The 22,626-nt window shown below is 39.5% G+C and overlaps 1 protein-coding gene across 2 annotated transcripts in view; it reads right to left on the reverse strand.

Annotated features, from left to right (window-relative positions):
- Nucleotides 1-22,407, reverse strand: part of ntrk3b (neurotrophic tyrosine kinase, receptor, type 3b) — a 212,593-nt gene extending 190,186 nt beyond the window's left edge. The window contains exon 1 of one of the 2 annotated variants that reach the window (XM_017425891.3): nucleotides 21,638-22,405. In XM_017425891.3, coding sequence (XP_017281380.1) covers nucleotides 21,638-21,876 — 239 coding nt within the window. In that variant the 5' untranslated portion in view covers nucleotides 21,877-22,405. Of the gene's footprint in view, nucleotides 1-21,637 lie in introns of both variants that reach the window. The other variant, XM_017425892.3, reaches the window with a different exon arrangement.
- Nucleotides 22,408-22,626: the final 219 nt, after the last annotated feature.

The following is a 22,626-nucleotide window of genomic DNA, read 5'->3' on the forward strand; positions in this document are numbered from 1 at the left end:
ATGGCGTTAATGAGCTGAACGTTTTGATATATGAATGGTTGAAGTAGCTGAAAAAATGCAGAAGGAGATAGGTGCCGAAAAACGTACGGAATAGGGAAAGAATAATAAGAAAGAGAAACAGGAAAACAATTGTGTGAATGCTTAATAGCATTCGCACAATAAAGAGAAACAGGAAAACAATTGTGTGAATGCTTAATAGCATTCACACAATTATAACCTTTAACAAATCGGATGTTACTTCCACTCACTTATGTTGCTTTTAACCAATTTAACTATTGGCACTAAAAAGCAGAATTTCTTACATTTTTCATTTGCCTTCTAGTTACCTTCAGACTAGCTACTTCAACCAGGTAAACCAATCAAACAAAATGGAACTTATTCAAAGTTTTTTTTTGCTAAACTCAAACATTTGGGCCACAGTCATTGGCAGCTGCTTTAAAGCTTGACTTCTTAGTTTTCTTCAAAGTTCCCTAAATTTATTTCATAGTTTATGAACTGGAAAAAGAGGACCATTTTTTTTTTTATTATGGGCATTTAAAACAGTCACTCACCTTCCTTTTCAAGACAATTTCGGAAGCTGAGGGAAAAAAATAACAAAAAACGGCTTTATTGACTGGGTTTAGGTTGAAATGCACCTAAATGCACCCTGTCACTATCTGTTTCTTTTTTCCAACATACAGTTTAGGGCAAAAACAACAACAACAAAAAAATTGATAGTCCTTTTGTTTGTTCCTAGTGTTGTTTCAGTGTGTTGTCTTCACCCCAACTGGTTGCTTGTTACAGAAGGAACGTCACCTGTTGGGTTCATTTACCATCTAACTCAATCTGTATGCATTGTGTTCAACCTATAACGGTGAGTGAGTTTAATTCAACAAAAGGTTAAAGGCTTCTAATTAAATTTAGATTGGAGCAACACTGAACTGCTAAGATCATATGAAAATCCTGTTAGTGTTTCGAGGCATTAAGAAAAACAGTGTATGAATAATTGCTTATTATTGCTACCAGCTTTGCACAGGTTTTTCAGAACTAGTCTGTCAATCTCCTCATAATAAAGCAAGTTTTTTTTTTTTGACTTTTCATTTAGAGCCTTGATTTCTTCTGAAAAGTGAGACAATCATCTGAACATGTGAACTGCAGTAAAGAAAAACACTGAAATCAGAGTACAAAAACTTGAATGACTTGCATATCTTATTTTTTTTGTCTTTCTATCTTTTAGTATGTAGTTTATAAGACAGGTTTTGCTAAATTTTTCACCACTTGTGTTCATATTTTTTGTTGTTGTTGTTGTTATTGCATCTAGCCTCATTGTTAGTTCCTGTTATATGTAGTTAGACCGTGTTCCTGCACATTGCATCTTGTTTTACTTCCTCCACTGATATTCCCCGTAATTGTCTTGTTTGTCAGCCCCAACATATTTATTGTTACTGTTTTCTGTTCTCTCTTTTTTTAGTCCATCTGGTTACCGACGGCATTATTCCTGGAGTTTTACTTCTAGTTATCCTCTTTTGGATTTTTCTTTGAAGAAATTGTCTGTACTCCAGATTTGTATTTTTTGTCTTGGTTTTGCTGCACCTTCTACTGCAGGAAGTTATTAAAGTCTGTTTCTTCCAATCTCCTGCATCTGAGCCCGCCTTCCAACCATCATCCACCTGAAAGTGCAGCTTTTCCTTTTTGTCTATAGTCCTAAAAATCACTCTCAGTCTTCTTCTGATCAAAATCATACAACTTCTTTTTTGCTCTATTTAAAAGTGTAATGAGAGAGGTATAACAAGAAGCAAAAACTGGTAAAGGAGAATAATAACTTTGACTCCATTTAATGTCTGGTTCAGTCACTGTTTAGACTTGACAGTATCCGTATAAAAGCATCTTGAACTGAAAGACGTTGAGCGTCGGGGTCAATAATGGGTGTCAGACAGTTTTATCAAGTGTAGTTGTTATCATAGTTAAAGACCCCTACTATTGCATCCAAGACTCTTTCACAACATCCAAAAAACCCGTCAGAGACTTTTACAGCTTCTCTTTGCTTCACACAACAATTTCTACATCACGTGATCAATAGAAGCAAATAATACCAAGACCAACGAAAGCCTTCATCTTACAGACAGATCCAGTTTTTTTTTTGGCTCTTATGACTTTGAGCAGTCACTAGAGTGTCATGATTTTTTGTTAAACCCAGAAAATCTCCCTAGATGAACAGTTACAAGTTTCATCCAAGTCATGGCAAAAATTTGTAAATCCATAATGAAAAGATTATGACGAATTTTGAAAATCACGTCATCTAATCCCGTTTTAGAGTTTTCATTGTTTGTGTCCCTGTGTGTTTCATCAGTTTAATTGGTCATAAAGAGCATGAAAAGTCACAGTAATGCTTTAACCACACGGTGTTCTAACGAGGATCTATAGAAGTATATTAACTTGAAGCATGTGAAAAAGAGGCCCAGGGGCAAACAGAGTTGTTTACCTGCAAATACCAGGAATCAAGCTAGAGGGAAATCAAAGCAAAAGGTTAAGCTGAATCATGTGTGTGACACGTCTCCACCTGAGTCTCCGTGTTAATTAGAGCTCCGGGTAAATTAGCATTTTCATGTTGACGAAGAACTGTGACAGGAGAAGCTCACACCTGCAGCAAAGGAGCCAGGCTCACAGTTGGAATTAGATTTAGCCAGGTGGCAAATTAACAAAACTATCCTTTTTATTTTTTGTTGTTTTGTTTTTTTAATTTATTTCTTCTTATTTTGCAATAACATAGACAGAGGTTAACAGAGCTGACAGGGAGCAAAGGTATCCAGTTTCATTTAGAGTAAAAAAATGGGGACTTGCAGGAGAAGAGGTCGAGTTAATACAACCATCATCTCCTCCAAGGTTTATTTAACTAATTTCCTCAAAGACTTATTAAGATTAGAGGTGCATGTGAACAGGCTGGGAAACTAAAGGCAGTTGCCAAATTAATTAGGCATGTCTGTTTGTCAACATGGTGATAATAAATTACTCCGCAAACAAGTTTGTCACTAACACATTCAGCAGCAACAAGCTACCATAATGTAAGATTTGAAAATGTTGCTAATACTAAGGAAAAGAAATATTAATGTTAATTATTTTATAGTTTAAAATGATTGTCTCTTGTAGCGATATTCAGAAGATTGATGTTAGCAGCACTGTACTAACAGATCAAATTAAATACAAAATTACAATTTTTTTATATCTAGTCTAAATCCATCAGTTTAAATTACACTAAAATGCTTTAAGAGAGTTATTCATGCTAGTCAAAAACAGGTAATAATGTTGCCTGGAGTCAACCCAATTCAAGATGGCTGCCACAGCTAATTGACCATAGCCAACACAAAAATGGCTACAACTCAGCCATTTTTACAGATACTGAGGAAATATTAAGTGTGATAGTAGCTGGAAGTTATTGACATTACATACTCCGAGCACTAATATATTGTGAGAGATCTCTCATGAGAAGTCACATATCGTTATTTTCAAGATTTGACTGAAACAGCTGTAGCCCCATCGCTTTTCAACATGGCATGATCTCAGTCTCAAACTCTGGCATGAAAGGTGGTGGGTGATATCCATTCCTTTAAGGACTGCCAGGTCTTTAATTTCAAAGTGTTTGTGTCGTTGCACACTGTGCAATACAGCATGAGGTATTTTATGACAATAATGTCTGTTTTTTATGTTGATAAATGGTCTTAGTGATAGTTAAACAAGATTTAAGTAAGAGTCATTCAGGACATGGTAATCCTAACAAATCAAAGATCTTAAAGATGTGTATATTCCCATCCAAAGAGCTTCCTGAATTTAAAAAGCTTCTTAGATGAGAAAGGAATTATCATCACAAATCTAAAAAAAAGTCCACCTGTCTTCGATTTAATTTGTCAGAAATGTTAAGGTTTCAATTTTTAATCCCATCTTTGCGCAGATCGATAAACATTAGCCTCCCAGTTTTAGTTGAATCCAAACACAAGGGGAAGTCTGAAAACAGTTCTTGTTAAATTTTTTTTACCAAATTTGTCTACCTGTTTCGTGACTGGAATGTAAATTCAATAACATTCTGTCCTCACAACAGATCTCGCACAGCTCCGCAGTGTCAACCAATTACCTCCAGCAGGAGCGACGGAGCTGGGGCGAGATTGAGCTCAAGGTTGTTGCATATTTGATTTGTTTGGTATTTTTCTTCCACTTAAGTAACTGCTTCCCCCTCTCTCACACATACACACACACAAAGGCACACAAACACAGTCTGGTCTCTCTGTTATACTCACATACACACTCAGTATTTATCAAAATCAGGGTTTGTGAGCTCAGTCCTAATCCAGGCAGCCAGACAGGGTGGTCTAAGGACACATTCATCAGTCTACCTGGAGACAGCTGCCTGTCACCACTGAACATGCAATGAAACAAAGATAGATTACAGAACAGGCAAAGCCAAAAGCAGGGCAACATGTCAGGAGACCCCCAGCCTACAACCAACATCTAAAGTCAGCATGAGAGTTTTAAACAAAGCTCTTATGCGATCAGTTCGCACTTTGAGAATGTGTGCCTTTTAGCTTTTAGCTCAACATCTGTTAAAATTCACACTGCAAGTCTTAATGCTCAATTCCGATTTTTTGCTCAAATCCAATTTTTATGTGTGGTCATTCACATTATGTTTTAAATGCAATTTCCATCAAACTCTAGTGTGAACAGTCTCCAGTTCCTGAAATGACCATTATGCGCAGAAGAAGATATGATGTCACATTACACAAACTGTTTCTACAGAAGTAAATCTGAATGTTGCGAGTGTTAGCATGTATGTATCGATTCAGAAGTTGCTGTCCAACTGGGGTCAACTGTACATCCAAATGGTAAAAGATAAAAAATAACCTAAGAAAAAAAAGGAGTGCAGATGTTGACGATGACCTTTTTCGGAGCTGTGGCTGTTACCTCTGTGCAGAGGCATGTGCAGATGCAGAGTCAGAGACAAGAGTGGTGGGACTTTGACGTGAGGGACCTCAGTCCTTTCATCGACATAAAAGTCAAATGTAATGCGACAGGAACACTCAGACTCTGGTTGCTTTTAAAGACATCAGATATGTATTCAGTTCAGTAGCACATACAAAAAACATCTGGGTTTGATATGAAAAAAATCATATGTATCACACTGCCATGAAAATAATCCAATATGTGTCACATAGGTTAAAAAAAAAATCCAAATTGGGTCATATTTGCCTGCAGTGTGTTTGCCTGCAAAGTTATATTTTGTGTTGTCTGTGGTCAGTTGGCTGTAACAACCATCTTGAATGGGACTGACTTCAAAAGTTAATCAGCTGTAGATGCACATCCAATGATTCCTTTCTGAAGGTTTCATTCAACTTCGCCAATTGGTTCATGAGTTTCTTTACTAACACAAGAGACAAAAGAAAACATTAAAAACATTATCGCCTGTCTTTCACTCTTCAGTAGAGAGCGATAAAAAGGCACAATGAAAGCACAAACTACTGCAACAAAAGATGTAAGAAAACAGACACAAAATGACAGAGGTGAAAACAACCAGCCTAAAGTGGAATAAAATTACCAATTTGACAGTAAAAATAGGTTTAAAAACATCTGTAGAGACAATAAGGACAAAAAAGACAAAAAAATCTAAAAGAATTAAATGAAAAACTAATAACAATCAAAACATGTTAATTTTTTTTCTTTTTGTTCTGAGTTATGTGCTCCAGAGTAGGGAAAGCCTTTCTCATTTTATTAGTTTTTGAGCTCATTCTCTAGATATTCTCTATATCAGACTAATTAACACAGCTTACAAGGCCCTAAAACAGTTCACTATGAAGTCAAAGATCTCTTCACTGTCCTGACATTTAGTCTCTGTCGCCCATCTGAGGGGAACAAGTCTCTTCCCAGCCCCAACAAACACATTAGTGATGCTTGACATGAGATGGCTTCCTCTGGAAATACAAACCCTCCGCAGTTCACAATGTCAAACGTAGACAGCTGCCAACTCAAGTCACTTTTCCTGACTGACATGCCATCAGGTTCTCCAACGAAAAAGGAGATTCTGGTTTTCCGTGTGGAGGCTTGAGCGAAAGTTTGACTCCCAAAGGTGCCACTTCTTTAATAATGAATTCACTCTTGGTTGTTGTTTAGCCCTGTTGACTCTACTGACATTGACTCGTATAATGTGGGAGCCTTGTGTTAATAATAAATTATACACCAGTCTCTGAGTTTCATGAAATGCATGAAATATGGGCTGATGCAATTTGCTGAAATCTCCTGTGTCCTGATTATGACTGCTTGAGGTCAAAGTTGGTCAAAAGTTTGTTTGTTACACATTAGCCACGCATCCCCATGCAGTGCATAATAATAAGTAATATTTCTTTACAAGGTAGCAATCCTTCAAGGAAAGCATAGGGCCTGTCGCCGTACATGCCAAAGTTTTAAGCAATAATGTCACAATAATGTCACACAACCTGTTAGTGCTCAGAATATGTGTTGTGCTACTACCACAACAGATTTTATCTATGTATATGTAAAAACCTTTAAGTATAGCCACTTTTGATTAGCTGTGGCAACCATCTAGAATCAAACATTAATCAGTTGTAAACATACAACCAATGATTACCATCTTGAAAATCTATCTTGTGGTTCATGGGATGACTTTCTAACAGACAAGGCTGACCACAACAGTTAATGCGAACATTTTAAACAAAGATTTTATGCAATCTGTTAGAACTTAGAGTATAAAGTGAGGATGACTCTCAGTGATTGAAATACCAAATTTTAGCATAACATCTGTAAATGTGGCTGTGGTAGAGCCATTCTGTGTTTGCTAAGGTGTATGAGCTGTGGTGGACATCTTGAATCAGGTTGACTCAATAAAACAGTCAGTTGTAAATGCACATCCAGTGACTTATATTTGAGAGTTTTATAAAGTTCCATCCAGTGGTTTATGAACTGGACAGACAAAGAAACACACAGAGACACAGGGAATTACATGATCACCCTGAATAAATTTCTTCCCATCCTTTTACTGTTCTTTTTAGTAGAACATGATTAGATCACAATGAAGAAACTCTAAAATAACTATTTCTGCTACACATCATCATGTCCAAAAGCCCACAAGGAAAAATGTGTGCAAAGACATCTCAATACACAGAGCTACGACTTACCCCAATCCGGCATTTATTTCCTAGTGGAATAAAAGAAAATTAACTTGTTTTCTTACTTGGTAGGAGAGAGATCAGCAGATCAATATCACTAAATATTTTTGTTTTACACAAAGCTACCAGCTGCAGGCTAGCTTAGTTTAGCATACAGAGTGGAGGGAAATAAATCTGCCTGGCTCTGTCTGAAGGTAACAAACTATAGATCTCTCAGGGCTCACATAAAAGACAGGAGAGGTGTGGAAACAAAAAGATTAAAAAGTTTGAGTTAATATGGTAGAAAGGAATATGAAAAATTGAAGCTTAGGGACTTTTAAGCCTAAAGAAGAGAATATTGTGGAGGGAGGACGATGTGATTTAGCAATAAGAGAGGGTGATGTCAGGCACTTTGTGAAACAATGAGTTTGAGTCTAAGAGGGAAGATGGAGAGCGACTGTGATACTCTGATTAGACTAGCAAGGTCACTGCAGCAACAGAGAGCAAGTAGGAAGAGAAACAGAGTCTCAGTGGACCATTTACTTTTAATATGTTCTCATCTGCCTCCACACAAAGCCTTGTCAAGTCTGAAAAAAAAAAACCTGCTGGTACTCTCAACTCATGTGCTGCTACAGAATCCTCAGCTCAGACAGACTTCTCATTAGGTACAGCAGAATGGCCTGCCAGGTCCATAATATGTTGATGTAGTGCTATATGCACAGATACCACACAGAACAGAGAGCATACATACATTAAATCACACTTAGTGATCAATAAACACAGACTGCTGAGGCAGTAAATAAATCACTCTGCTTTTAGGAAAATAAGATGGTACATTTGCTCCACTGTGATGTCCTGTTCTCACCACTGATGAAGTTGGTGGTCACAGGATTGCAGAGCTATTAGTGATGAGTGTTCACCAACCAAACATCAGCATCTCACTTATTTCCACGAATGGACGGATGCTGTTATGAAAAAGGTCAGCTCTCTGCACTCCTCTCTGAGTAATGTACTGCTTTAGTTTGTTATGAAACAGAAAACCTGCAAAAAAACAAAAACTTTTTTTCTAATTCGGAAAGAAGACGTTTCGTGTTCAAAGGTTACCAAGAAACTATGACCAAATAAATCATATATTTTAAATCATTAAATACTTGTGTGGTGATGGGATAATGTCACACTGGTATGACTTTACAAACCGTACAACACTGCAGGTGAATGAAGTTAAACTGAGTTCAAATCAAGGTTATTTATTTAGGGAAAGTATATAAAATATTGTTGCATATTAAAAATTTGTAGTTGTTGTCACTGAACATGAGGTTCTAGCCAATGGGTAACCTGCAGACCTAGAGTTAAAAAAAAAAACTAAACCTCTAAAATTACTAATAAAAATAACCTTTCTCACTAAAACGAGGAGAAAATCATAAAAGATATACAGTAGATGGTTTCAAACTTTCTCCCTGCCTGGCAAACGTCTGATCAGAGTCATAAAACCTCTCATTCGGTTGCATTACATTTTCTAAAATTGTTCAATTACAAAAACAGTCAGTGTAAAAAACAATATCATCCATTCATAAGGACTTGTAACCTGTCCAGGGTGCACCCTGCCTCTCACACAGCGACCACTCGAAATAGGCACCATTTTCCCCGCGATCCATAAAAGGAAACAGCAAGTAAAGAAAATGGATGGAGAGATGGATTCATGTATTCATAAGGCCAAACAAGAAAACACAAGCAAAGCTGCTAATCCTCTATTATGTTTTACACCAACATCACAGAAAGCAAATGTATAAGTTTTTTTTTTTTTTGCAGAGACAGCTAAAGGCTCCAAAACAAAATGGTAATTTTGTTAACACAGGTGCATAAAAGGAAAAATGAAATACACAAATACAACTGACACATGAGCAAATCATCCATCCATCCATCTATTTTATACTGCTTACTCAGGATGGGGTTGTAGGGGCAGCAATGTGAGCAGTAATCCTCAAATCCCCCTCTTTTTTTTACCATCTTCTGCACTTTTTCTGAGCAGTAACTGACGCATTCCCAGACAGCTTGTTAATATAAGTCCTCCACTGAGTGCTGGGTCTTCCCCTTCCCAGTGGGACAGGTCTGAAATATTTTTCCTGGGAGACATTCAGAAGGCATCCTTTCCCAAACCACCATGACTAGTTTCTCATGATGCAAAGAAGCAGTGAAACAGAACACCTCTCAAATAGCTGAGCTCCTCATCCTGTTCGCAAGACTAAGGCCCAGCCACCCTTCAGCAGAAGCTGTTTTCAGTGGCTTGCATTTACAGTTCTGTTTTTTTAGTCCCTACATGCAGCTTAGGGTGACATTTACTCAATCCACCTGTCAATCTTATGCTTTGTTTTACCCCCAGTCGTGAATGAAACTGAAAGATGCTTGAACTCTTTCACTCCAGTGCAAAGTGGCCTAAACCAGAGCCCTTGCAGATCTGACCACTGTTTTATGTGAACAAATCATTTACAAAAATAAGGCTATATAAAACAAATTCAGCTGCCCTGCTTCAGTCTTTGCTGAATTCAAGAATTGCTTCTACATGCATTGAGCTAAACTGGGTACATACTTATACATAATCAAACCCATCAAAGGAGACTGCTGCCTACAACTGTTATTAGGTCTCAGATTAACGTTTCTCCCAGAGACCAAAAGTACAGTCAGCAAAACTCTGATTTCTGTAAACTCCAACTTCACCAGTTACAAAACTAGATATATGGTTTTGTAGTGTTCATAGACCTGCAGTCCATAGCTCAACAAAGTGCTGTCTGCAGCAGAATAGCAAGTTGCATCAAATACAGTAACCAGGTCAGCAACGGTGCACACAAGATTTAAAGGTAAAATGATTTTTGATAAATTTCATCACCTCACCATAAAATCTTTGTGCAGAATGAAAAAAAGCCTGTGTGAGGGTGATGTGAGTAAACCTACTGACAGAACTATTCAAAGGCCTCAGCGTGATCAAATTTGGGTCCAAGCAAATAACTACCTCATAATACAGGTCCTGAACCCTTCAAGCCAGACCTTAGACGCCTTTATGCCATGTCAGTACGATTTAAAAAAATGACTAATGGAGCATTGGAGAGGTTTAAGTCAACCCACTGTTGTCATGCCTCTAAGCCACCAAAAGAGGTAGTTAACTGATTGGTTTATGAAAATGTAAGATTACTTTGAGATTCGAGGTTATGATGTAGGAATGACAGACAGTTTATGTGGCCAGACTTACCACGAGAGATGTTCGATGATTATTTTATGCTTAATGCTCCATATCAACATCATTCTACAACTCTGCTGGTTCTGAAATGCTGGCTTCATTGGTGATTTTTTACCAATTTTTTTACCTTCACATAAGTTTTACAAAGCACTTTACATTGCATTTCTCATTCCCCCATATATTCATATACTGGTTATACAATACACTCTATATATTGTGTAAAGCACTTTCTACATTCTCACTCATACACAATAAGCATATTAGGGGGAGTGTGTTTGAGACTACGGTGTCATGTCCAAGGATACTTTGGCACATTCCAGGGTAGTGGATCAAATGCCTGATCTTTGGACTAGGAGAGGACTATCCTTTAACTGGTCGTAGGTCTCTTCACATTGTTGCTGTAAAATGGATTACAGTGCACCAACCCTACATTCTAATATGTCATGCTGATAAAAGATTTTCTGATTTGTTTTTCTTTTTTTGTGGCTGAACAAAAAAAAAATTACTAATAAATAAAAATTGCTTTATGATCAAAAGTTTAAACCAATGTGAGGTCTAGCTGAACAGCTTTCGTCAACCTGCACACCATGTGGAACAACATGGGTGAGGCTCAGTAAGAAACCAGACAGAGCCAAAGCTGCATTATTCAAACAGTCATCGCTGACATGGAGGACAGTAGAGTGACTCATCCTATTTGATAATGCATGATGATTGATGGTTTTTAAAACACTAAACATCCCACAAGAATAATAAGCAGGAGCCCTGTTAATGGGGGGAGGGGGGTCCACCCCACCACATATGGTAGGAGTGGACAAACACTGATGGACACTGTGAGGGTGAGACATACATCCTCACCCGGAGGAGGTTATCTCTAAAGAAATTAATGGTGTGTGTGGGTGTGTGTGGAGTGAGTGAGTGAGAGAGACAGAGAGAAGGAACCAGAAGGCAGAGAGATACAGGAGAAAAAAAGAGCGTTTCCAAGCCACTGCCACTACCAACACACTCTCTCTATGAATCATCCATCAGCATCACAGAGAAGAAGGAATTAACCATAATGCTGCTTTCAGTGTGTCTTCACTAAGCCTGCAGATACCATGTTTAAAGGTGCTTAATTGTAATAAAGCCTCAGAAAAGCTTATTTTACCTGATTAGACATAAAACTGACATGTCTTGTGTTTCCATGTTGATATCTCCAAATAGCAAATAAGGAATGGATTTTTTTAAGCAATGCGTGTAAATAGATGTAAATTGATTAAGGATGCATTGGAGAAACATTTTAGTTGGATTTATCTTGTATTTCACATGCCACCATGCAACAAATGGCAGCTTAAATTGGTAGATTTGTTGAGGTCTTTTTTCTGCTTGCTTCAATCTCTCAAATTTGTTATGAGAAAATGTTGTGAACAGTAGCAACATTGGCCCATGTACTGGTGTATAAAAGCAGAGATTTAGCTGAATGTCAGCAACAAACCTCTGGAAAGTTGCTGCAAGGTTTTAAGGAGTTTTTTCTAGTCCTGGCTGAAACAGCAGAGGCCTCAGTGTTTTTCCTCCCCCTGATCATCAATGCATCTTTTGATTGTTAAGACTTGAGGAAGGTGCTTCATTAGTATGAATCTTCTATGGTGCGAGGGCTGCCTGCAGATGCAGTAGTCGAGGTGGTGGGGGCGTGGGAGAAGCTGGGTCAGTCACATGGCTGGGACTTTTAGCAGCATCTCTGCATGCAAAGGATCTCAACCAAGGCACTGCTCTCTCCTCCTAATTCTCAGATGGCAGCCGTGACCTACTTTCCACAAAGACAGGCTCATGCAAACTTGATGATACGCCTCTAACAGAAGGGCCCGTCGTGCATTGCTCGAGGTAAGCCTCACAATGTGTGAGCAGCAGGGGGTCTCTGTGGTGAGGACCAACTAGCACTGTGTTTGTAACTCTGTCCTTGGTAGTTAAACATTAGTGATGATGATGCTTAAACAGCATGGGACTAAAGATGCAACAAGATTTGTTTTTTTATCTCAAATACATTTCATCACACAAAAAGTTCAAGACAGACCAATTAGTTATTAATGGATCCGAGTGGGTCTCCTATGAAACTGCTGTGGCAGCCATACAAAATGTGGACCTTGCTGCTCTGATCCTGCAGGCCTTTTTTGTGAGTTGGAACCACTACAACCACTGGATTTCAAATGTTTGAGATATTTTAGTAGCCGAGTGGGCACACTGCAGCCACTAAAGTAGAAAAAAAGATTTGCAAAAAAGGGGCCTTGCATTCCTTGAAAGAGTTTTAGTCTAAATCATCTCATGTTGAGAAAATGACCAAGTTGTAGTCGTTTTGGTCAAACTTTGAAAATAATGATCACACTCAGAGTTCATGTTGTGAGTGACTCAGCCATGTTTGTGTTGGCTGATGTTGGTTAACTGTGGTGACCATCTTGAATTGGGTGGATTCCAGAAGTTAATCAGTAATAGAAATACATCCAATGATTACTTTCTGAAATTTTTATTAAAGTCCATCCCGTGGTTTATAAGATATTTTGGTAACAGTCAAACAGGTAAGGCTAAAGTTTTAATAAAGATCTCATGCTATAAGTAGCACTACAAATATGTGTTGGAATGACCCTCAGCTACAACCACACAGAAGTTTAGCAAAAATATTGTAAACTTGACTGAATTATAGACATTTTTGTGTTTTCTAAGGTCAGTTGGCTGTAGTGTCCATCTTTAATCAGTTTTGCCCCAAAGGTATTCAGTTGTAAAGGACCATCTAATAATTATTTCCTTAAAGTTTCATTAGAATCCATCTAGCAGTTCATTGGATACTTTGCTAAAAGAAAAACACACACATAAACACACATGCGGACAGAGTGTACTCCAAACTGTTAAAGGCAAAGCTGAAGTAAAGATCTTGCAGAATCAATTTTCACTCAGAATATGAATTAGGGATCAGTCTTAGCTACTACCTGTCATGAACGGGGCGGAAGGAGGTGAACCCAGAATGCAGACTCATGATTAAACAAACTAATTTATTAACTAAGAATCAAAATACAAAAACAAAAGGCTGTCGTGGCAGCAGAACTAAACATAACAAAACCTAAACATAAGTACACAGGAGGCAACACATACCAGCAGGAAAAACAGGACAGCACATTGGGGAGGCAAGAGTATGACATTGAACCAGTGAGGAAATGGAGAAAGTGACCGGCTTTTAAAGGCAGAGGGTAATTATGGCAAGTGGGCACAGGTGAGTGAGTACAATCAAGGCTTGGGGCAGGTGTAAGTGGGCGTGTCAGATAGACCAAAGAGTGACTGAGGAGGAGTGAATAGTGACAGGCACAGAGAAACATGAACACAACAAAACCAAACCCAAAAGAGACCAGAACACAAATATCAAACACAGGGGAACAAACAAAACCCAATCCTAACACTACCACACCAAATTCCCAGTCAATTAGCTTACGTATAACCATTCTAGTGTTTTTCAAAGTCGGTTGGCTGTGGCAGCCATTTTGAACTGGGCCGATTGCAAACGTTAATCAGTCATAAATGTACTGTCAAACCAATGATTACTTTTTGCGAGTTTCATTAGATTTTCTCCAGTTGGTCATGAGGTATTTTGGGAAACAGACAGGCACACGAACACACACACAGACAAGCAAAGACATTGTCATCCACATTTGCCTTTTTGTGGCAGGTGACAAAAATTATTTTAAATGGTAAAACGTACAGCTATACCAAGTGAGAGTACAGCTGTTAATGCAGAAAAAACATCTCCACTACATAAAGCACTGAAATCTGGAGCTTTTTCAAACCTTACACCTGAAAAGTCTTTTTGAACAGGTTAATATGGATCAGTAGCTTTGGTAGCAATAGAAGAGCTCATGTTTACACAATCAACACAAATATTAAAACATTCCAAGGCTGTCAAGCTTTGTTTAAACGTTAAATATTTCACAAGTTTCCAAAGAGCTGCACTTAAAATAGCAGTAATATTTGTTGTGTTGGCTTCAAACACAAAGCTAACCTAAGGCTGGTGTCAGACAGGTGTTAAGTCATGAGCTTTCGTTTGCTTGCAGTTAGAAGAGCATAAGAAATTTTTCAGTCTACTTCTTTTGTGCTCGCAATGACACTAATGCACCATAGCTTGTACATCACATAAAGAAGCCCCAGCAGGCTTAAAAACAAAACAAAAAAAACTCCTTTCTTCTCTGAGTAAAAGAAAAGAAAAATCAATAATTTAGAAACCACAAAGCGAGGTATCAGAATGATAAAGAAACTAAATAAAGCTGACAAATAGATTCAGGTTAGTGAGGCATCACAAACCGAGACCTCCCAACCTCCCAACATGCAGCTGAGAACAAAGACAAAGAGCTGGATAAAGAACAGAAGAGAGGTGGCAGGGTCATAAATAAATAGATCTGCAGACGAGAGGCAAGGAGTTGCTTGGTGAGAGTGAAAGTGTGCGTGATTGAGTATACGTAGTATGTCTTTACATTCATCTCATATCTCATATTACAGAGTCAGAGAGTAGACTTCAGGTAATGAACAAGATAAAATTATATATATATATATATATATATATATATATATATATATGTATATATATATATACAAATATACAAATATACACATATATAACCTTGGATTCATTTTTGTTTTATTAATTTTCCAGCTACTGGTATCTCACTTAAAATTTTATGATTCCAGCTTGCACTTTAATTCCACAGGGCAGATTGTGCTGTTTTTTTTTTTTCCTTCTTCTTTAAGAGTTAAGTTTGTAGGCCCAATATGGGTGGATTTTGCCAAGATGACACACACCCAAAGCCATATCAATGTTAATGGTAATCACGGATGGTTCAGGATTTTTTTAAGTGAGGTTGCATGGAAAAGATTAAAATTTTTAGTATTATAGCTGCTGTATACAGAAACTTGAGCGATCTCAGTTTGGGTAATCAGGGATACATTTTACAAGGAATTTATGCTAACAGCTTCTCAAAACAGATTTTCGTCTAAAACTGATTAACTTTCGGAGTCAACCTAATTTGAGATGGTCACCACAGTTAACTGACCTTAGCAAAGAAAGAAATAACTATAACTTTGTCATTTTTTCAAATATTAAAGTAAACTATGCTGTGATAGTAGCTAAGAATTTTCCCTCACACATATTAGGAGCATGAATAAATTACAGACAATCTTTGTTAAAAACTGTCATGCAAAGGTTTGTTAGCTTCATTTATAAAATGTTTTCAGGACATGTACTTCAAATTTATTTTTTGGTACTAATCCATTTGAAAATTAAGACCTTTGACACTTTTTGAACACACAGTGTATCTTGGGATAAAAAAGTGCATTAGATCATTTAGCAAAACTTTTGGAAATTAAACATAACCAATTAACAAGAGACTTGTTCTTGTACAGATCTGGCTTAAAGAAGACATATTATGCTCATTTTTCAAAAATTGGTAGTTTTGGGAGTTTCCATAGAAACATCTTACACTTGTTGATCAAAATCATATGGTTCCCTTTTCATCCATAATTTTGCAGTTTTAATCAAAGTAGCCAGTTTTAGAAAGTGCATTGATTCACTTGACTCTACTCCACACAGCATGTCGCTCAGTGTTTCTTTTCAGATCAGTCCTACAGCTCTGAGTCACCAAGCAAATGTAAATTTAGACAAAAATGAACCTCGATAAGGCTCGAAACACAAACATAGGATTTGAAGGAGCATAGAGTAGCTACAGTACAGCCTGAGAACTCATACTAGCACACCAAACAAGTTGAGCTCACACTAGCACGCCACAGAGTCATACAAAAGAAAATCATGTTTTGTTTAGGGCTTTCATTATTGTTATCTTTTTAGTCGGTAAGGGTTGTAAGAGTTTTGCATCAGCAGTACTGCAAAAATGGAGCATGATTTTGAGTTGAAGTTGGGTGAAGATAAAGATGAGGAGGCTGGATTATTTCACTCTGAGCTGTACCTGTGATGGAACAACACCCTGTCAGTAGGAATGGCTCACTGAATGACATATTTTTATTCAGTGAGATTATCAGATAACCTCTGGGGCTATTTTAGACAGAAAAAGTGTGGGATTTTATTCATGCACGCCTTTTACCTCTTCCAACTCAAGGAAACTCTAAAGTGTTTCATGTATCCACAATCCACATGCGCTGTAGCTACAGAATGTCTTCTCACTTTCGGTTCAAGGGGTACTCACAACCTTCAGACAAACACTTTACATTCGACTACAACCTCAGTCAAATACTAAAAGTCGACATATCAGTTTCTGTTCTTCTGCAGGAGACATTAGAATCTGAAGTCACACACATACTGTTATGTGGGCTGCACATGAGTTATAAGAGGCAGAGAAAACACTGGGATTACGTAATGCAGTAATGCTTGGTGTCTGAACCAGAGGAGATTTTCAGCCCACACAAGTCACCTAAGCAGAGCTTGGAAACGGTCTTGTATGAAACAGGTGTATTTGGCAGCCTTTGCGAGCCTTTTTCGAATAAAGAGTGTGCTTGAAGGTGTTCAGAACTCCATCAGTTCAAGCGCAGTTTTGGTGGTTCCGATATTTGAAAAAGAGAGGACATTTTCAAAACACAGTAAGCAAGTCTTAGTAAAATACGCAGTCACCTAGACATTGAAGGGACACATGGACAATGTACTTTAAATTGGATCCAAAGAACAACCTTGAACATTTGAAGGCGAAACCTTCAGCAAGTAAAGCATTAATCAAGGTAAGTACAACTCATGGAGCATTTGAAATGAGAGCTAAAGCTCTTCAAACACGTATTTTTTTTTTTTTTTATGGACAGGGATGATCAAGATTTTAAAGATGTTAAACGACAAGCTTCAAGCCGCGTTTGGCAACAGAGATAAACAGTAAACCATTTAGGAGTGTGGGATTCTCATTTTGTTTGCAGATAAACAGATGGCAATTTTACAATCCGCATTAATCTTTCTGAAGAAAGTTGGAGAAGGAGCACTTCTGTAACAGACTCCTCATCTCAAAGGCAAATAGCGGACATTTTGTTCTTTTGTGTTTACATTTTAGGAGAACATGAGCATCACAGAAAAAAAGAACAAGATATAGGTTTGAATCACAAAACTTTAGAGGAAAGAGCTTAGGATGGATGTACAGATTAGTAATTAAATATACAGCTTCCATTGCTATGTGTTAATAACAAGGTTGTGGCTATGTAAGAGCTTCGGTATGTTTTTAAGAGTATTTTGCAAGATTTATGGCAAAGCTAAAGGCTGACTATTTTTACATAAAGAGATGAGAGATGCACCATTCACAGTTTATCTTTAACCTGCAGACACAGACTGATTTCCTCTCTAAACTCTTTTCCCAGCAGATATCGAAACATGTCATAACAGGAAGAGAACAAAACCGCCAAGTTGTTCCAGGGAACCGACAGGGGGATCTTCTCTGAGTGGATTCAGCCATTATTCACCTGACAGACACCTGTGTTTTTCCTGCATCACTTAATCAAAATGTCTGCCATGAAGCGTATTTACAGTGCAACAATCGAAGTAAGTACAGCAGCTGGATGTGTGCTGTGTTGAATAAAAGGATCAAATTCAGACCCCGGGAGATGGGGGCAAATGAAAGGCGCGGTAATGACCGTACAGATCAGTGGCTGAGGCAGATTATAGCGTGAAATTGTGTTCGTGTGAAAACTAGTGAAGTTTGAGGGTATGAACCTTGTTAGATTTTTTTTTTTCTAATCAAAGACCCTTTCACAATGTTAACCACCTACAGTAATAGAAAACCTTTTTTTTTTTTTTTTTAACAGTCGGCACTGCAGGCAAACTTCTTCCAAAAGTCAAACGCAATGACAAGTTGAAGTTTAAAACTAACCACATTTCTTGGCAGGGAATCTGCTGACTGGTCTACCTTTGTGTTTTAAGAGGACCTTTACTGCATGGCACCTTGAGGATGTGTGGATCGTGTCAACCTTAAATGCTTACCGGAAGCAAGGACTAAAATCGGACACTATTTCTTGTTATCTGGAGAATAGCTCAGGATAAGTGAAGCACTCACACCAAAGGGCCACAGACAAAGATGTGACAATGAAAACTGTAAACTGTCAGACCAGTTTTAATCATCCTGACAGGGACTCCTCAATGGGAAACTAGAGCTTCAAACCTTGGTACAAAAGATCAGTCAATCAAGAACAAACAGGTGTCAACAATTCAAACTGAAAATACACTAAAGAATAGTCTCTAAGTCCGTCAGTTTTACAGATATTGAACCAAAATTTGGTGTTGTAGAAGCCGAGAATCATCCTCACCACATACTCCAAGCTCTCTAAGCACTAACGAATCTTGCAAGATCTTTGTTTAAAACCTTGGCATGTAAGGCAGCAGGCAATATGCGTCCATTCAAGAAACGCTAGTTCCAATTATGTTGAAGACAAGTTTCATTGTGTTGAGCTGTTCTCAGTCCGTAATATCAACTGTCACATAAAAAAACTGAATATCAATAGCAATATCAAAAGGTGATTCCCTAACTCCCATATCAGCAGCATATTTAGTCTCCTGAAATTATGTTATTGGCTTTTGGTTTTGGTGTGCCACCCCAAGATTAACAATGCCCCCGCCCTTATCTTGCCACCCTTTTGAAAGCCTTTTGGAGGTGCCTCTGACATACTGATAACCAAATTCTAATTCTAAGACACATGCAGTCTGAATAAGGCACTATAAAGCCATGTGTGTATTTTTTTCCTTGCTTCATCTGCTGAAATAGACAATTGGCCTCAGTATGGAGCCCAAAATTACAACTTTTACTTCTAAACCAGGTTTTACAAGCCCAAAATGATCAAATTAAATAAAACCCAGGGGAGTGTGCTGATAAAGATAAAAAAAATACCCTCTGAAAAAATAAGCCCTGATATTTTCTCCAGAAATGGAAAAGCTGACTGGCTTCCTGTGCTCAGCCCTTCCACAAACCAGTAAAATGCTTCAGCTCCTCTCAGAAAACCATTTTTTCCCCCTCGTCAAGTATCACGGCAAGGCCTTATCGTATCCGCTTCATGCAGCGATGCTTCTTGTGATGAATCTCTAATGCGAGAGAACTGGAAAACTATTATCTGGACTTGGCAGTTTTCTTTGGCTGCCCAGTACCCACCAACCCACCAACCCTCCCATCTCTCTCTTTTCACAGTTCCTGCTTGTAGCTGCTGCTTCAATTTTCTTAAAAAAAAAAAAAAAAAAAAAAAAAGTTAAAGTTTTTCCTTTGGATACATTTTTTTTAAATGGGCTTCTTGTTAGCAAAACACATGCATCTATACTTAAAAGAGAGAGGATCAAGGACCACTTGTGGTGCATGTGGGCTCAGTCTCTGACTGCCTCTTATTACTATGGATACAGTTTTCAAAGCAGGAGCCTATCTGGACAGTAACAAATTAGCACAGAGCATGAAATTGCTTTTGTTCTGATAATAATTAGCAGCGATCCGAAAGGTGATAGTGTGCTCCGCTCAAAGCTAAATGTAAATCAGAAGTGTTAGCATATGTGACATTGGTTGGTGTGCTCTCTGTCATTGAGCTGCTCACTGGTGGTGCTGGGTGCTGTCCAAGGTGAGCAACAAAAATGGGGGGGCTGCTGGTTTTGAATGCAAAACTCATTCCTGGGTCAGATGCACTGGGGTTTCTCAAAGGCAAACAAGGCATTGCTAGAAAAAGAATATGAGCATCATGAAAAAAAAGGAGGGGGAAAAAAAGCAGAAAGCTGTTAAACCTGAGTGGATGAGAGGAGGAGGTTGAGGGGCGGGGTGGGGGGTTGGATGGATGAGCAAATGAGGCAGGTTTTGCCAATGAGTTCATCAGTATGCAGGGGTCATCCTGCGGTCACGCTAATCACTAACAGTGATTACCTCTGACGGTTTGGCCCGGTTTCATCCTGAGCTCCGTCAGGCTGACAAACAAACCGTGGCAAACGCTCCCAGATAAACCAGTCACGTAAATGACTCCTGTGTTGTGGTGGAGGTGGTGGTGGTGGTGGTGATGCTGATGGTGGAGGAGGAGGAGAGAGAGAGAGCGCGCGCTCCAGTCCGGGGAACATAAAGGGTACCAGGCTACCCTCTAGTGGCCCGGGGAAGGCGCTGAACCGTGCCACAAAAGAAGTTGTTGTCTGCCTCACACGGATGTAAAAAGGAAAAAAAAAAAAAAAAAAGAGGGGTGTAAACGGGATACTGGGGAGAGATGACAGGAAAACCCGTGCCGGGGGAGTGGGGGGAGGGGGGATTCCGCTGCCTTTTAACGGGAAGTGTTTACTTTATATGCAAATCAGCTTCCAAGACACCGCGGCTTTTATTTTAAGGCCTAAGCTCTCTTCTTCTTCTTCTTCTTCTACTTATTCTTTTTTTCCCCTCCTACTCCTCCCTTCTTCCCCTTCCTCCCCTGACTTTTCAAGAAAGAAAGCTTTGATGTTGGGAGGAGGGATCGATGCCAGGGAGAAAAAAAAAAGAGAAAGAGAGAGAGAGAAGGGAGAGAAGGGCGGCAGGGAGGGAGGGAGGATGCAGAATGAAAATGTAGCTACTTCTGGGGGTGTGTGGGTGTGCGGGTGCTTGGATATTCTGCCGTCATCACAGCTCCTCTGTGTTAAGTAAAGCCATCAAAAAATAAAAAAATAAAACCCAGATTCTGGCTAATCAAAAGAGCCACATCTGCAGGGGTGAAAATCCAAGCCACAAGTGAGCATCATCTGGACACGATAAAGTTTACGGAGGTGAGGGAGGGGGTGGGGGGTCTGATATGTAGCTAGTTGACCTCACTACACCAGTTATTTATTTCTGCTCATGTGGAACACAGTCAGGCGCTGGTCTAGACCAGTGAATGAGGGGATGTGAGCCTCTCTCTCTTCCTCCCTCTCTCTCTCGCTCTCTCTCTGCAACATCCCTGTGTTAGAGGCCTGCGGTGCTGCTGCGGAGAGACAACTTTATGGGGACACACAAAAAAGCAGGGGGGGTGGGGTGTTTGGGACGAGCCCCCAGTGCCAGGGTACTTTGATTAAATGATTTGTTTCTGTGGTCTGATGTAGCCCCCCCCCTTGCGCATAGGACGCACAGCGCGCACGTCCGTGGACAGGCACCCACCGAGGAAAGACGGACATATGAACTCAGAAGGCTGTTAGAAGTGTCAGAAGTGTCGGAATAAAGCCACAAAAAGCCAACAAGTCACATCACTGCACAGGAAGCAACAGACAGCAGGGGGTGGGGGGGGGGGGTTGTGTGATCAATGAATGACTGAGAAACGCGCAGCATAATCCGCAGCTACTTACATCGAGGTTATGTTTTTGAATAAGTCCGCGATATCCACGTTGGTCCCATTGCTCCCAGTTTCTAGGGCGAGTAAAGGGAAAAACCTGCCATTGTCGGACTTATTGCAATAGATCTCTGTTTGAGAGCAGCTGCAGGTCGGCGGGCAGTCCAGCATGGAGCTCAGGTAGTCCTGGAAAACACTCATCAGAAACAAAACCCTCCACCAGCAAATCCGGATCGAATGAAACCATAGATCCATGTCTCCGGGCAAAGTGGGGTGATGGAGAGGAGGAGAAGGAGGAGGAGGAGGGGGGTGAGGAAATAGAAGGGCTCCCGATGTTCTCTGGGTTCCGAGCAGAGCAAGAGAGAAGAGGAGAGAGGAGGAGAGTGGGAGGAAAGGAAAGGAAAGGAAAGGAGGATGGCTGGTGCGCCTGGTACAGAGGATGCTCTGTGTGAGCGTTCCTGCCGTGGATGGATGCTGTAGTGTCCTTGCGCGTCAGAGATTGGGTGGAAAGGAAAAAAAAAGAGAGAGAGGGGGGGAGGAGGGGAGGTGGGGTGGGAAGGAAAGAAAAGCCAAGACGCAACAGAAAATAAAAAAAAGCGAGAGGGAGAGAGGACCGTAAATCAAAATCGGGAAAGCGCAGAAAAACGAGCCCCCAGCCGCGTTTCCAGCCTCAGATGCATCGTGCCTCCCCGGGAATGCGGTGCTGCTGATGCCCGTCGTCGCCTCTCTCCGAGCAGGACCAGGACCGACTGGCTGGAGAGAGCAGAGAGACGCAAAACGAGAAGTTGGAGCATCAAGTCCCTCCTACTGGCTACAGTCATACTGACACCTGCAGAAGCTGCATGCAATCAACAGTCATCACGAGCACAGCACACAGGCGCACCGAGGCTCCCTCTGACACATGCGCTACCAGAAATTTTACTGAAATTTATTAGAAACAAACATAATTTGTATTTTATTTTTATATGTTTGCCTTCCTCAGTTCTGCAGACAGACGATAGAAGA

This window comes from Kryptolebias marmoratus, linkage group LG15 (genome assembly GCF_001649575.2).
Source record: "Kryptolebias marmoratus isolate JLee-2015 linkage group LG15, ASM164957v2, whole genome shotgun sequence".
In the NCBI taxonomy this organism is placed as follows: Eukaryota; Metazoa; Chordata; class Actinopteri; order Cyprinodontiformes; family Rivulidae; genus Kryptolebias; species Kryptolebias marmoratus.